Raw genomic sequence first — 18,056 nt, forward strand, 5'->3', positions numbered from 1 at the left:
GTTTAATCTGATCGTTTACAAATACTAGCGTAATTGTCGAGCAATTGTGCAAAATTCAATTGTATCAGTGTGTGAGACTAAAACGAAATCCAGAGATTTTTAAAACTATATTACAGAAAAGTGAAAGGATCCTTGTAAACTTTCAAAATTTCCATAATGGAAAAGTTCATTAAATACACTGTTTACATTAAAATCTGTTGTTACGTTTAAGTTTAACATAAACACAGCAGCGCAAGTGAATGAATATGAATGATTTATTCATTAGTCTTGAGAACAGTTTATTCAACCATTGTTTATAAATAGTTTGTTAAACTTTGTAAGTTTTGTAGAATCATGGTCCATCAATATTAATTGATCTATGAAACTACGATTATACAATGAGTATACAAGCACTATGTCAGCTCCGCAATCTTCCTAAGAAGATACATACAGTGGCCATGGACCATGGTGCTGCAAAACAGAACTGAGTAGACAACCGAAAGTATTAGAAGGAAGAGAGGCATTATTCTTTTGGTTTTGTATGTTGCTGTGTATATTACCGTGGTATTTTTTTTAATTACCTGGCAAACATACGTCAACCATATTCCTTCGTCACTTTACACTTTTGTCAAAAAAATACTTGTATCATTATTAGTATGCTGTAGTTAAACTTAGAACATTAATTTTTTTATATTAATTCCTTTTTGTTTATATTTATTAATCGTTTTAACAAATAAAAATAAAAAATAAGATTATTATTATTCCTTGCAAACGTTTGTTTTTTTACTAGATTTATAATTTGCGTTTTAATTCGAAAACGAACTCCGTTGATTCCGTTGAAATGAATTCCATTGAGTAAATTTACGTAACAAAAACGAACGGAAGACCATGATCGATTCAATATGCATAACAATTGTTAAAAAGGACCGTTTTTTTATAGCAGGTTTATGTTAATGAATCTTTCCGATCGCTTGTCCTTGGACCACACGTCTTTGCATAAATTACGTAGCCAAGGTCACGACACTTCACCATACATTAGTTACGTAGTGCATGTGTTTTGTTAGAATAGGAAATTACAGCTATTTCAGTACACGGGCTAAGGCCAAAGTTTAACGCGATAGCCCTTGGACGAAACAAAGTCTAGCTTTCGTGACATTTGATTACACGGCTAGGCTACCTGCTTTTACGTCATACAAAAGAAATTAGACGCGGTTCAGACAACTAGCTATTGAGGAGTTTTGGCCTGTTTCTCCGAGGATTTTTTTATTCCACCACAAGTTAGCCTTTAATGCAATCTCACCTGCTGGTAAGTGATGATGCAGTCTAAGATTTTAACGGGCTAACTCTAATAATTTTCTACGCGACATCGTACCGTAACGTTGAATCACTTAGCGGTGGTAACTAACCTTGGCAGAAGCCTCCCACCAGACCAGACCAGAGCAATTTCAGAAATTATAAAATTCAAACTAAAAAATTACCCGGCAGGGATCGAACTCTGGACCTCCCACTCAAATCCACAATGCTGCGCCTCGAAGGTCTAGGTTCTAAAATAAGAGTCAAGCAAATAATAAGCTGAGGAAGTCAATATTGACTAAAAGTAAATAAATGGATAGCTCGTTTTGGAAGTGGGTTTTAAATATTTAGATAATTTAAGTCTATCCCGTTGTTTGTACGCTTAGATCTTTTAAACCACGCAGCGGATTCTTATGCAGTTTTCAACAAAAGATAAGGGTGATTCAAGTGGCAGGTTAATTTATGTAGAAATGCACATTCATCATCATCATTCAACCCATTACCGACCTACTTACAAGGTCTAACTTTCTATACAATTGTAGATTCCTATTACGCCTAGTGTTATCCTCCCTGGCGCAGTGGGGAGCACGGGTCTCTTCCCAAAATGAGTAGGGTTTAAGGCCTTAGTCTACCACACTGGCGGATTGGTAGACTCCACACACCTTTTGAGAACATTATGGAGAACTCTCAGGCATGCAGGTTACCTCACGATGTTTTCCTTCTCCGTTGAAGTTAGTGAAATTTTATTGCTTAAAACCCACATAAAAAGTTAGAGGTGCGTGCTGGGATTCGAACAGGGCCCTCCGAAAGCGAAGTCGAAGTCCTGCCCACTGGGCTATCACCGCTTGACGCAATGCACGTTATATCAGAGAAAAGCAAAAAAAATCAAAGATTTGTAATTTGATATCGTAACAAGCATAATATTTTTGTGCGCTTACATTGCAAACTAACTAAACGAGATATTTTAAATTAATGTACCACGAAATTGAATTATGAATAACTCCCAACCGCCCCAAATAAATATCTACGTTGCGCCCGTGCGAAGCCAGGGCGGGTCGCTACTCACTTGTATATTTATAAAGACATACATACTTGGTTTGAATTAGGGCAGCTGTGTACAGACGGCATATTTTCAAGTAAAGTAAGCAGGTAATATTAAGGTCACCCAATTATAATATATTGAATAACTTTAGGCTACTCTACGGCCTCGTGGTAAGCCCTATAAAAGGAAAGAATGGCATTTTGTAGGTAGCGTTTTCGCGTAGGATTGTAACGTTTTAAGTTAAAAATACAGACTCTTAACGACTTTGTGGCAAGATCGCGTGGGTTTGATTATTCGAATTTTCTGTTAAATATTTTGATTTTTAATAGACTTTAATGTGTACAAAGGAAACTGGTAATTCGGACTTTCAGTCTTTTGTAGAATTTTGAACTCTATTATTGATGATCTCTATTAGATCAGAGACTTTAGTAACACAGTTTAAGCTATTGCAGGAGACTGGGCTTCACACTATTAAATTGTATACGTTTTTTGATAAATAAAATATGAATGAATGAATGATTGAATAGAATACACTTTTTCTGTAGACCAAGGAAAAAAGTAGTAACAGAGATGTCAACATACAAAACCTAGAGAAAGACGTTACAACTTGGTTGCCTTATCGCTACATAGCGATTTCCTCCAGACAACCAAAGGCCTGAAAGGAAAAAAACATAGATAAGAGGTAGAGGTGGTGCAATAAATAATATATAAACATACATTAAATAACATTACACATAACTAATCTACTAAAAATCGTATAAAAAAATATATTATAATTATAAAAATATAAAAAGAAGTTATTTTGACCAATCATTAATATATTTTTATCGGTTGGAAACTAAGCGACGCTTATGCTGGGTCGGTGGACGCATCACAGTCATACCTTCATATGCATCACTGGACATGCCTGGTAGAAATCCGTTTTAAAGTATATATCTTTATGTACAAATTATCATGTGAAGAAATCTGCCCATCTTGAGAGGCAAACCACGCAATATGCTGTCTCCAACCTGAAGCCTATGTCTGTGTTTTCCGGGAAAGCCCTTGAATTTTGCGTCAGGTTTTGTGAAGTATAACATATATTCCAGTTCAGTCCGTTCCCGTTTCTAAAATATTTGACAATAATGATACAACGAGAAAGCGGGTGTACAACAAGGTGCGATTGCATCTCCTTGCTTTTATCTAGTCCAAGGGATGCAATGCTCTTATGAAAACCTTTCAATATTCTATTCCTTAAATCACGTTTAAGTTGATAAGAATGGATTCATCTATTAGTTTCGCAAAACCAATAACCCATGACATGTGACAACTTTTTTCGCTTTATATTTCTAAATTGAGTCTAACTTCGCTTCGCTTTAGCTTTAAGTTTACAGCAATTTGCACAATACTAACCAGTTACTGGTAATCCCAGATAATGATAAGGCTGTATATGGCAATATTTCTTGGAGCAATATTGTGGGCCTCTCAAAACTTCTAAAACCCTATTGATACTATAAAGTAAATTGCTAATTCAGATTTACGGGCAACATAAATGACAAAAAAGGAGTAACATTAAACCTACATCCTACACAATAGATTGTTATCTAATATCTATCAATCGCCCACACACTAGTGACTGTAAACTTGTACGTAATGACTTGTAACAGACTGTCTTATAACAGTCCATACGTTTTGTCAAAACTGTTAATGAAATAACTACACTAACTAAAGGGTGGTATTGGGTAACTAATAGTTTAAATGTCTTTGCAGCCACGCTGTAGACTTGGTATATTACTAAATCACGCTACAACAGTGTGAGCCAAATCGAACTTTAATACCATACCGAACAGCACACTAAACTAACCGGAATATGGTATATTCCTCACAAGAAGCAGTAGTTTTATAAATTTAAAATGCATATAAAAATTTTCGGAACCGACAGGATTTGAATCTGCGACTCTCGGGCAATCGCGACCTGAGCGCTTTCACCAATTAAGCTACGGCTCTCCTACCGTCGATGCCGAAATTAGTATATGCCTTTCACATCAGTCTTATAGCGACTGTAGCGTCATCTAGTAGGAAACGTTGCAGTTTCGATCTACTTTTTCAAAGGTCCATATAACAATGAGACACGTTTGAATCTAGAGATGACACATTGCTTTTTTATATTTTTATAATTTTTATTAGTGTTTTTACCTACACTTGGAGGAATTATAAATTTAATAAATTAATACGCGGTAGGAGAACACGTAGCTTAATTGGTGAAAGCGCTCAGGCCGCGATTGCCCGAGAGTCGCAGGTTCAAATCCTGTCGGTAGGTATATAGTTTTCACCACCTCACCTCTTTCCGCGGGTGTCTTACGAGGCGACTAAGGGAATATAAAAGAGAACGGGCAGCAGCATCCTCTGTGCTACTACTGCAAGAGTGGTGATAATGGAAAACCCTCCCGTTGGGAGAGGCCTTTAGTGTATTCCTATTGATTGATAAACTATACTGCTTCTCGGTTTGCAAGCTTCTATATTATATAAAAAATCGATCGAACTAAACGGAAAAACTATCAGACGATTTGCGTATCTACATTTATACGCTCGAATTTCGCGATTCCTTTATTGAATTCAGAAGATAGAAATCCGACTTTTGTTGAAGGTACTACTACTAGGTACACTACCTCTTAATGGTTAAAATGAAATGAAATGTAAATAAAGCGCAGTGGTCAGCACTGTGATATTGTATGGTAGGAGGTCACTGGTTCGATCCCCAGAAGGGACAAATGGTGTGGTCTGGTGAGTGGCTTTGGCCGTAGCTAGTTACCCTAACGACAAAGACATGCCACTAAGCGATTTCGCGTTCTAATACGATGCCGCGTAGAAACCTCCCGTTTCCTTAACAGATTAGTTCGCTACTACTAAGACGATAAGTCAAGGGCTACCTTCATTGGAATTAAAATAAAGCTGCGGAAATAATAATAATTGGCGGGAAGACTTCACTTGAAGACCGAAGCCCAGAGAAAGCGCGATGCGCAAAAAATTATGATATAATCAATCGAATTCGATTCAACATCATCAAGGATGAAATAAATGAGAACTCCTTTTACGAAGTCGCTTCAAAACAAGAACCCGTATTTTACCCTAGTTTCAGAAAAGTTTTGAAACAACGATATGTGTGTAGAGTAACCTCCATTACTTTGTTAACTTTAGGGCTTTAAAAAAGAAACTTTCGATAAACAATTTAAGAACTTCTGAACTTCAAAGCCATGGACTTGGGGTGAAATATTTTGTATCAAAGGAAAGCTATTACCTAGTTAAGTGGCGGTTATTTGGAGTCCCCGAAAATGTAAAACCGATGCAGTGATAGCGGGGCCGAGTTTGTGCGTTTAAAAGAATCACTTGCTTCAACGAGGAAGGAAACATCGTGAGGAAACCTGAGAGTTCTCCTGTAGAAGAGAGAATAGAGAGTGTACCTGTGTTTGCGCACTATGATATCTCCCGCGTAGTTGAAAAACCTCTCTGGAGGTTGACCTGGGCTTGACTGATTGATTGGCCGAAATGCATCAGAGAAACTTAGGGGTTCAAGCGCGATCCGCGATGTATAGTCCTATGTCAGCCGAATGGCACAGTGAACAGCGACCCTATTTTCCGACTCCAAGGCCGTGTGTTCGATTCTCACTACTGGTAAATGTTTGTGTGATGAACATTAATATCTTTCTGTGTCTGGTTGTTTATCTGTATATTATAACTATTTATGAATATTATATTCATAAAATAGTACCCATATTACAAGCTTTGCCTACGTTGGGCCTAGGTGGCTATGTGTGTATTGTCGTAGTATATTTATTTATTGAATTTTGAATGATTGCAATAAAAAAATACGAGTACAGATTTATTCGCAGTGTCACTGTACTTTATAAAGAGGAAAATCAGGTCGCTTTATCTTTGACGGTTCAGTTTTTCAACCCTCGAAAGCAATTTTACGGCAGCGAGCGAGCGAGGTGTATACTAGAGTCTAGAGGTAAAGACTCAAGATCTTCTTTAATAAGAAACGCGTATGTTTAATTTTTTTTTTGTTCCACGTTAGTTACACCTTGATATGATGATGGAGACTAAAAGCGTAGCCGGCTAACCTGTTAGGGGTAAAAGAGATATTTTTTTTTATAAATATCGCTTAGCGGCACGTCTTTGTCAGTGGTACCTAATTAGCCACGTTGAAGCCACCTGACCGGCCCAGAGGAAGGATCAGAAATTAAAAATTTCCAAATTGCGCTTGACGAAGATCGAAACTCGGATTCGCGTTCATAAGACTACTGCGCCACCAGGGAGGGTTGTGTTGTTGTTTTAAACTTTTTGGATCAAATTCGGAAGAGCTGCCTCTTAACTAATGGCAGAAGTTTGAACACAGTGCCTCAGGGAGTAAGGCACGCTTGTATAGGTGCGACATAGCTTAACTTATTAACTACTTTATGAACACGCATATTTCATTTCGATATAATCAGAAAGAGGGTCCTCCGTGTATACATTTATTAAAGAACTATTAAGAGAGAAGGGCAATTTAATTTCACGCGTCTATACCCTTTCTGTTAGAATAAGCGCCGATTCATACGTTTGAACACTAATGTATTAAGAAATAAAAACTCATCATACATTCTGGGAGGATTTCTAGCTTTCAGAGGTCTTCGCGTAATTTCTAATTAATGCAGGTATTGCCATTGTACAAATAATTTTAATAGCAAATCAATATAACCGTTCTACAGCTAGCAGCGGTGATATTTTCAAACAAATGTTTTTTTTTTTCCTTTTAGTATTGTATAACATATCGTTGCTTAGTAATAACCCCCTCGGCACATATTTGGGAGGCTCCGGGATCTCCTACGAACGTAACGGTGCCTCTCTTATAAAACGCATGTAGAGCTGGTACCGGCAGAGAATATATCTTAGCAGCAGGCTGCCAAAGCACGGCAAAAGGAATACGCGAAGTTTACCTCCTTTTATTATTATACGTATATTATTTGGATGTTATTTCCATACGTGCGCCAATGCTCGGAGAGTTGATAAAACTGTGGGAAAAGATAACATTCTGTCCTTTCCCCGTTGAGAAATTACTCCTACGCTAGCCGTGCAGGAGCGAGAAAAAAACTGTTCCATTTTTCGATGAATTGAAATGCTCCGCTACCATTAATCAAAGTAAACAAATATTCCCAGTTTTTTAAACTACGGATTCTGATTTTAATCCGGCAACTCTGTGCCGACTACACGACTGTTACTCCGTGCAAATTTATATCACTGAGTTAGTTTCAGTTAGTAAAACAGTTTCGCTAGCCATACAAATGACTTCTTTGTGAGTCGACTTTCTACTCACAAAATCTTATTAAACTATCTCTATTTCCGGAGCATAATTTTTTGCGGCGCTGTGAAACGCAAAAAAATAGATCATTGCACACTGTTATAAACTTTCATTGATTTCCTAATAAAATGGAAAACACATGGAAAAATATGACTGTGAAGTAACACAGTGCATCCGATGCAGGTACGAAAATAAGTATAATAAATAAGATATGTACCGTATACGATGTAGGTACGTAAGTAATTAAGGTATGTAACTCTTATGTTATGTCTAACGACGTTAGGCGTCGTCTAAAGTTACGACGCCGATTCGGCGGAATCGCTAAGTTTAGGGGACTCGTAAACTGACACTTGACACATGAAAAATGTTTAATTCAGTTACCATACCTATAGGTAAACAAAAATGAAAAATATGAACACAAAATACCACACCCAGTGGCAAGAACCAAAGACAGACAAGTTAGGTTATATGAGTTGGTGAAATCTTCTTTAATTAGGCGTTACTTTCTAAGGCATTGCCTTGTCCGTCGTAACTGAAAATGGGCATTACTCCTTTGAGTCTTCTTGTCCATATTGTCAAAGGGCCGGATGGTCTCGAGGTTTCAGCATCATGTAAACGAGGCTGAAGCCTGTTTTCATGGACATCTTTTTTAATAACTTTGTCTACGAAGTCCTTTCAGACAGACAGCTTAAGTGAGTGAGGGATGAGTAAATGTGTGAGGGTATTGAGAGTGCACCTGTTTCCGCATACACTTGTGCACACTATTTCACGTAGCTAGAAAAATCTCTCTGGAGATTGACTACCGTGGCCGAAATGTTCGTTTGTACTTTGTAGTAGAACAATAATAAATCGACGGTTGATTGGCAGAGTGGGCAGCGACACTTCTTTCTGAGTCCAAGGCCGATTCCAACAACTGGAAAATTTCTGTGTGATGAACATGAAGGTTTTTCAGTGTATGGGTGTTTATCTGTATATAATCAGTATTTATGTACAAAAAATATTCAGCAGTCATCTTAACACATTATGGGTACTAAGCTACGCTTACATGGGGATTTGTGGATTATCGTAGAATATTAAAATGAAAAAGTCTGATTGCGCGAAACTCCTAATACTCCGAGTAATTTTAATACAATTCAATTTTTTGTATCAAAACTAGAAATAGTCACTTCTGAAGTGAGTCCAGAGCTGCAAAAAGCGGGTACTTGTAATACATTAGTACAGTCAATTACCTATGTTAATGTCCAAAGCAATTAATCATTTGAAATGGACAGGCAAATGTAAGGCAATAATGTGGACAATTCCACGCCGGGCCAACTAGGAGCGCAGTGTGAATCCGTGAAGGTCAGCCACATAAAGAGCTACTGGAGATTATAAGGTTGTATTCACAAGGATGAAGAAAATCGATAAAAAATAATCATTTATTTTAAGTAGGCCTAATTTATAAGCACTTTTGAAACGTCAAGTCAGTCTGTTTGTACTGACTCTACCACTACAAACAGACTGACTCTTTTAACCGACTGAAAAAAAAGGAGGAGGTTCAGTTCGACTGTATGTTTATTTTTCTTTGTATATTTTTACTCTATTACGATTATTTTTTTTGTTTGGTATGTTTTACCTCAGCTGATGTGGTCCTATTTTAGTTTGGTAAAGATTTATTGGAGAAATCGAGTGAAATGTTCTATCTTCTAAAAAATCAAAAAAAAAATTATTCCACTGCATCCTCGTGATAAGTGTTGTTAAAACATAAAATTTATTTTTATTTCAGATTTGACCGTGTTTTACATTTACTCATAGTACAATTTCCCATATTGGATTAGTTAATCCAACTACCTACATATGAATCTGTGAAGGTCATCCACATAAAAGAGTTAACTCAACTGGAGATTGATTATAAAGCTGCGTTCACGTGACACAGTTTTTATTTCGCTGGAAATAGAGTTTTTGTTATATGTGTCCCAGCAATTGTTCATTATAAGTCACGCTTCCTGAGGACGCTACGGTGTCGGAACGAAACGCGCGTAAAGAAGAAGAAGAAAGACTTTATTGCACGTATAACATACAGGAAAAGAAACAGTAAGGAGTATACAGTACACCAGTGGCGTGCATAGAGGGTATGCACAGGGTATGCAGATGATATAAAATATCCAGTTAAGACTTATAATATACTTAACGGGTAGGCTTTTTATAACTCTCACTATGTATATCCTTAAGTTTTTTATAACTCGTACTGGAGAATTTCTTTATTTTATATCATCTGCATACCCTGTGCATACACTCTATGCACGCCACTGCAGTACACTATGTAGACATGCAAAGGGGGCCTTATTGCTGCAAGCAATCTCAAAAAAGAGTACAATGCGGAAGATCAATTTGGTGTAAAGTTTAGCGATTAAAGAAATTACTCCTGCTTTTCGCGGAGTACAGCAAATTAAGCTTAACGTTAATTGTTTTTTCGATAGCAATAAAAATTGTTCATCACTATCAATAAAATAGTCGCTATGTGTATACTTGGCGAAACCCGCAACTTTGGCCAAAGAGATTCAAAGATGGTAATTTTGTAATTACGCGCACAATTTGTATAGTCTATAAAATAACAATTTTAAATTAAAAAAAACCGGGTATTTCAGTATAGCGTAATCTTCGAATAATAAATAAATAAATAATAATAAATAAATAAATATACTATGACAATACACACATCGTCATCTAGCACCAAAGTAAGCGTAGCTTGTGTTATGGGTACTAAGACGATTGATGAATATTCTTATGAATAATAAACATAAATACTTAGAATATACATATGAACACCCAGACACTGAAAAATATTCACGCTCATCACACAAACATTTTCCAGTTGTGGGAATCGAACCCATAATATACTAAATTTAAATGAGAAATAAACAAATATTCAAAACACCTATTAATATTAAAATACATATCTAATAAATAAAAACAAACATTACTTAAGGTATAACAGTCTTTCTGAACAAACCCTAAGGATGCAGTGATGTAACCTGCACTGTAGACATTGATGTCATACAGTTAGTTACTGGTCAGTGTAAGAACTACAATCGTTATTTATTAGTTTGTAAGTAATTCATTACATTAGATTGCCTTTGATGGTATAGAGGGTCAATACGAACTCATTCATAAGATCACGCACACATGTTCAATTTTATTGTTATTATTCGTAGAAGTAGGTGAATTTCAGTAAACTATGCCTTCTACAAGATTTGCTCGCTCGCAATCGAGGAGTCACTTTCGAGTATCAAAATTATTGATACTCGCATTAAAATAGATTTTATCCTTATAGATTCAAAGCTCAAATTTGCCTAAAATTCTTCACCTCAGGCTTTTGAACGAACGTTTGTGAAAAAAAGATCAGAAGTATAGGATTGATACGTGCGTTTTTACTTATTAATAATAAGCTTGCAATGTTTTTTACTTTGTTAAGGTGAAAAGCAAGCCGAATAAGATCCTCTTCATCTTATTCCACGGAGTTAAAATTTGACCAGAAGGTTCAGTAAAATTTTGCATTTAATTATGATAATCCAATAATCAAAACAGCACTCAAACGATACGAGATACGGATCACAGCTCTGGGGCTCCGCCTTCGATTCCTACATCAAAAAAATCCAAAGAGCTGAAGACTCGATTCTCAAACAAATAACGAACTCTCCTTGGTTTATCAAGAACAATGAGATCCATGAGCATCTCAGGCACCATCCCACAAAAAAAAAAAGCTGCGAGTCTATGAATATATGAATGAGACAAGGAAAACCTATCAGAGAGGAGGTCTGTGACCAGCAGTGGGATGATTAGGCTTCGATGGTGTTCCAATGTCTGGCATGTGATAATATAATTTATCTAAATATCTTTTTCATAAAGAAACCTGAACAAGTATATACTTGAAATGCTGCATATTTTTCATGGAAACGCGATATTTTTAAACAACCCTCTAGGTTTAGACTATGGGGTAAAACTTCTTACTGGAAATTTTTACATATTTGAACAGAAATTTTACGCGAAAGTCGTGGCCAACAGCGCTAGAAAGATATAAACTACATAATCAACAAGAATTATTTATTACCTTTAATAATTTCTGTGGAAGATATGATGACGTCATTTTCGTCCATTCTCGCTTTGTAGCACAACAGGGTGGCTGATATATTTATCTTGACCGATTACACACGCCCCACTCCCAGTGGTGACTCCGGCATCTATGTAAACAGCTGCTTGTTGGAATCCATTTTGCAGTATAGGATTTGGGTGTACCTGAAAAGATAATCTTTTAAACAAGGATTTTTCGATTCAACTTTAACTAAACGATGAAAAGGTCTAAAAATAGCCTATGTTACTTTCCGTCCTTTCAACTATCGCTATGCCAAAAATAAATTCTTTTGATTTATTTTGTTACGATGTGAATGAAGGATTATTTTTCGCGTATAAAGTAATTTATTTGGAATTTGCCATTTTTCCAGTAACGACAAACGTGCCGTGTAAGTGTTTTAGTATTCCGGTTCACTGTCGCGTTAAAACCGATTAGGGCTGACTACCATACTCCCTAACGGGTTAGCCCGCTACCATCGCCGACTGCATCATCACTTTCCACCTGCACGGCTAGCATGGACAGAAGACAATTTTCTCCTCGGGGAAAAGATAAAAATTTATCTTTTCACACAGCTTTATCAACTCTCGGAGCATTGGCGCACACGTGGAAATCTTATCCTAATAAGATATGTGTTGATATATATGAGGATAAACTTCTCCTTTCCCCTGTTCTTGTGCTTTAGAAGGTAGACACGTTAATTATATCCGCTGTCAGCACGGCTAGCATGGGCAGGAGACGATTATATCCCTGGGGAAAGGATATTATATGATCTTCTCCCACAGCTTTATCAAAACTCAGAGTACTGACGCACAAGTAGAAATAATATCCAAATATTATATGTGTAATAATAAATGGGGGTAAACTTCTCCTATTCCATGTTTCCGTGCTTTAGCAAGTGAACACTTCAATTATATCCCTTATTAGGGGACATAATCGGGGGATATAATTTTTATCTCATGCCCGTGCCAGCCCAGCAGGTGATACAAACGGGGGATATAATTTGTCTCCTGCCCATGCTAGCCCCGCTGTTGGGTTGATAGGAGTATAGGAGTGGAATGAGCAACGATTAACCCTTCAATTTTCTCAAGCTTAGGTTCATTGGGGCCGGCTAAGTTGTGGTATCAACAGCTGGAGTCAATTGTATTCTCGACAGCTTACACATACGCTTTTAGTCTGTTTTCGTGGAAGGCTGTGGCTGTGAATAGTCTTGTCACCCTGCAGCCAAAGACGTGCCGCCAACTGATTTAGCGTTGAAGTAGGGGTAATGGTATAATTGCTTGAACAAACACCCGCTAACATCTTAGACAGCATCATAACTTAAAGACAACTGGTTAACTGCAGACTTGTAGTACAATAAAATGAACAAAAAAAAACGCCAGCATGAAGTCCCCAGATTAAACATTTATTTCTATTTTGTCATTAGATACTTGGGGAATATGTGTGTGCTTTACTCAAATAAGTTTAGTTATTTATTGAGTTGAACAATTAGTACCATAAATATCTTCACATAAGTGTGAAATCTGTGCTGAGCTGTAAAACTTTACTACTTTTGATGATGATGATAACAAAATCGTATTTGTTTTGGAATTCCACAAACTATTTGTATTTACCATTAAACATTGGCAAACAGGTGCAAGTATTCTTATTAGAGGAACCAGTTAGAAAGTAGTCCATAATACTTGTTCAACAACTTGTTAAATAACTAATTAACTAATATATTATAAAATAACATTTAACTGTGTAGTGATTCACTAAAATATGGGTACAGAGTCAATTCCGTCTATCATGTTTGTTTGACTGAATGTGTTAATCTCGCTCAGACTTTGCTCAGACAGGCAAGACAACAGTTAAAATGAGACTAACATATGTGACTGACATAATAATCTGTTGCATTTTAACACTAACTTTGACTAACCAATGTCAAAGCACACTTTATTATAAATCTTATTCTCCTCTCAGATCATATTGACCCCCATATATAGAGAAAAATGCTTGTGAATTGAACATGTCACAGCTCCAACTAAACCCATTTTATTTATAACCTTTTCTTAATTTTCACTTTCAATAGTCAACATAAGTCTCATACTTATAAAGCAGTTAAATAATATAGCAGACATGTTCCAGCATGGCAATATACAGTCAAAAATAAAGTAACCAACATATTATACAAGTCAGTATAACAAAATGGGAAGCTCAGCTAATATGTCGAAACACTTAAAAAAAGTGGCAATCTGGCAAGCATGCATACCACAAGATTATCTCTACTTGTTAATCTGTTTTTTTTCTATAGTGATAGATAATCATCGTATCAACTGGGCACAGGTCTCCTCTTAAAATGAGTAGGGTTTATTAGGCCTTAGTCTACCACGCTGGCCAAGTGTGTATTGGTAGACTTTACAAGGCTATGGAGAACTCTCACGCATTCAGGTTTCCAATGTTTTCCTTCGCCATTCAAGCAAGTGAGCATTTAATTGGTTAAAACGCACATAACTTAGAAAAGTTAGATGTGCCTGCTGGGACTTAAACTCAGCCCCTGAAAGTGAAGCTGAAGTCCTGACCTCTAGGCTAGCACCGCATAATCTCACTGGTGATAAAAAGTGGATAGAGATACATTATTTTCTCATGGTGCTCATGCTAGCTCTACGGGTCAAATAATTATCACGTTTTACATTTTACGTAATTAGATGAATGGGAGCTCTGTTCTGTTAAACTGGTATATATAATACAAAAAAGAAAAGACAATCATTTAGTGGATTCTTCATTTAGTGATAAATTAACAACACACAAGAAATTAAATGAAATTCAAAAATGAAATGAATTGTATTTATTTATATGAATATGTGATAGAAAGTAACACTTATTGAATTTACCGCTAAGTGCTCAATTTATTTATTTTAAGTTTTCTTTGTGGGTCCTGTGTAGAACTCCCAGTTACAACAATTACTAATTTCAGAATTTTCTCTAAGTTGGTCTGGAGGGAGGGAGGCGTTGTAATCAATACCGCCCTAACAAAACTGCACAGCATAAACCCTCTTGGATCCTATCTCAAACCTATAAAGTAGTTTAGTCAACTGAATAGGTTTCAAATAAGACTAATCACTGTCCAATATGTTCTAAATCTCAAAGAGTACCCATTTCAAGTTGTAGTGGGTTTTTGAAATAAGTTATATAAAAAACTAACAGGGTGACTTTTTGTGTATTTTTACTGTATAAATATAAATAAATAAATAAATATACTACAACAATACACACATCGCCATCTAGTCCCAAATTTATTTTTATTTATTTATTTGGTATCTATGATAATTCATCACATAAACATTTTCCAGTTGTGGGAATCAAACCCACCTAGGATAGGCCTTGGACCCAGAAAGCAGGGTCACTGCCCACTGCGCCAATCGGCCGTATGTTTGTAACTGGTACACTACTAAACTAAAATTGGAATATACACACATTATACCCTGGTTTAACACAAAGGCAACTACACTACAAATAGGTTGGGTAAAAATCCATGATTACCTGGCAATTTGTGAATAACTGAATTTCACATTGATGATTATAGCTATAGTTTTGCTTATCAAATTTCTGCAAATTTAGATTTTTTACAGCTGGGCACTGTGTTACCCACAGTAATTGTTATTTAAAAAATCTTTGAATATTAACTTATTCACTGCACGTAGATCTGAGGGGTGCAGCTAGTTTGAAATAGATTTAATAAATGTAGTAGGTAAGGCTAATTTAATATCTCCAATCCCACCATTATTATGTTTAAATATAGGTGTAAATTTTTACATGTACTTTGGACAATAGGATCTGAGAAGTGAACAGAATTATTGTAAGGAATATTAAAATTTTATTTTGCTGATTTTTAAAGTTGAATCTGAAATTAAGCCCCAGTATATCGAATAAGAACACTGCAATTATTATCTGAACTTAACCAGATGAGAAATGCATGAAAAAGGTGCACAACATTGAATTTTATCAACACTTAATACATACTTGTTCTAAAACTGGTCAGGGCAGGTGCTACCGGCGTTTAGTGGTAGCCTTGATTGTTGACAAAATACAACAGATGTAAGATAAAAACTCACACATTTATCACTATTTCAAACTTCACAACTAATTGTAACACTGTAACGGATTGTAACTTTAGAAATCAACACTAACACAACTAGAACTAAGAAGTTATAAACGTGATACGTCTAGTTTAATTCTCATGCTTTAACACGTCGCAGTTCCGTCCATCACCACAGCGTAGGAGTCTCTAATATACGGATCACAGCGTGGGCAGATTCCTCACTCAAATGTAAGGTCATAACAACTCTATACTCGATCCGCGAAACCTTCAAAGCACTTCGACTGATATTGGCAGTTTTGTTTCCGATTTCATGAAACAAAACCACACCATACAGCTTTAAAAACTAATTTAATTCAACGTAATATAGTAAACAAGTGCCGGGCTTAACAACAAATCGCAAAAGTAATTAATGTACTCGTTATTACAAAAGGTCGCGAATTTTCGTTCAGCCTAAATGCAATTTATATGATCTCCATTTAACGTGTGACGTATGTACATTTTTTATTTATTCAATATAGTTCCGATACGAAGTCGCTGTCGAATAGTCGTTACAGCGAAATGCAACAAGACATTTCAATTTTCAATTTTTTTTACTTGTCAACTTGTTGTCAACCGAGTTTTAAAAAATTTCAGCGACATCTACAGTGGAATATGTCAAACTGGGCATGACGAAATACCGAATTGTCTATGTTTCAAGTGTGCCCTTCATCATTTTCACAAATGGCTTTTAGATGGCGCTTTCCAAAATCATCTCAAATTGGTTCAGTATTTGAGATTTCAAAATAAATTTTGTTTAAATTCCAAATTTATGCTAGTTTACTCCTTAGCATAACTGTAAATCTCTTACTAGAAAGAAGAAGACGAAGTTAGCTTAGTTCTTTGTACTTCTTTAAATTACATAAACCAGTAATAAATGAGTCATAAAATCATCAATATAAATTGAAGTCGTTGCATAGATGTAGGGCGTTGGGTATTAAGTAGGTAGGTACCTAAGCTCTATAGGCTATTGCGAAATTATTAGCCCAAAATGCTAAATACCCACTTGCCAGAACAGGCCAACAGAATTAGTACGTAAGGTAGGTAAGTAGGTAGGTAGGTACTAACTAGGTAGTAAACCTAACGCCAAAATTTTGTGTTGAGCCAGATTTGTCTGCTACTTAGTAGTCTGGCATCACTGAATAGGCATACCTACTTGAAACTTTAACTTACTTAATTAAGTACCTACTTATTTTATGGTATATAATATACTCGTAGTATATTATTAGTTTATTTTTTAATATTATGTTAGATGCATTTGTGTATATTAGTTTATGTACTTATTAGTATTTATTTCTTTGTATGTATTTATTTTATATTTTGTACTATAATATAATAATAAATAATAATAAATAAATAAAATAGAAAGTTAATTAGTAGGTAGTAGCTTTTTGTGACAGCTCGTCCGGGAAAGTTCAACCACTATAATTATTTCTGCCGCTAAGCAGCAACTTTGCAATGTTGTTTTCCGGTCCAAAGGGCGTGGGTCTCGGTGAAATTCAAAATTCATTTATTTCAAGTAGGCCTAATATAAGCACTTTTCAAACGTCAAGTCTGTCTGTGTGTAGTGACTCTACCACAGATTACGGGCATGACCAATTAGAGGCACATGAGGCTTAGCACCTATGTCTCAGATTGATGGGCACGGAACAGCACATTGCAGGACGTGTTACTTGCACGCCCTGCGAAGTGTTGCGCTGTAGGCGATGGCTTTCCACTTACTATCATCTGATTGCTCTGTCAAGTATTTAATATCTACTATAAAAAAAACCTCTCACGCTTTTATAACTTACAGGGTTTGGTAATAATAGGAACCACAATTTTAATATGACAATTATAATATTAAAAATAACAAATTGAAAACTCTCTCTTTCCCTGTCATTAAAAACTACATCTTTATTTCCTTCCTACCCGTGCTCTGGGTTAAAAAAAAAAAAAAAACTCGACCTCCGACTACCGTCGCGCGCGCACGTACTATTCGTGAGAACAAAAAACATGGCCGTATAAATTACAAAAATAATATAAATTAATATCGTTTCGCATAACGCCTTATTGGTGGTGAACTTTATTGTGTGTGAGTGAAATAAGTGACACGTTGAATTCAAGAAGGGGTAGGTACCGTGAGTTAATTCCTTTTCCAGATGAATTGTCCTCCACGTGTTTTTCCTAATCTTTATGCATCTTTCTTTTTCGCCTATCA

The 18,056-nt window shown here is 36.0% G+C and overlaps 1 protein-coding gene across 1 annotated transcript in view; it reads right to left on the minus strand.

The window, feature by feature from the left end:
• Window positions 1-16,355, minus strand: part of LOC120634570 (dual specificity protein phosphatase CDC14A-like) — a 38,603-nt gene extending 22,248 nt beyond the window's left edge. The window contains exons 1-2 of the mRNA XM_039905272.1: window positions 15,742-16,355; window positions 11,722-11,906 (exon numbers count right to left, since the gene is read on the minus strand). Of these exons, the coding sequence (XP_039761206.1) occupies window positions 11,722-11,767 (46 nt within the window). The 5' untranslated portion in view covers window positions 11,768-11,906; window positions 15,742-16,355. The remainder of the gene's footprint in view (window positions 1-11,721; window positions 11,907-15,741) is intronic.
• Between the last annotated feature and the right edge of the window lie 1,701 nt (window positions 16,356-18,056).

The sequence above is a fragment of the Pararge aegeria genome, chromosome 24, assembly GCF_905163445.1.
Source record: "Pararge aegeria chromosome 24, ilParAegt1.1, whole genome shotgun sequence".
In the NCBI taxonomy this organism is placed as follows: Eukaryota; Metazoa; Arthropoda; class Insecta; order Lepidoptera; family Nymphalidae; genus Pararge; species Pararge aegeria.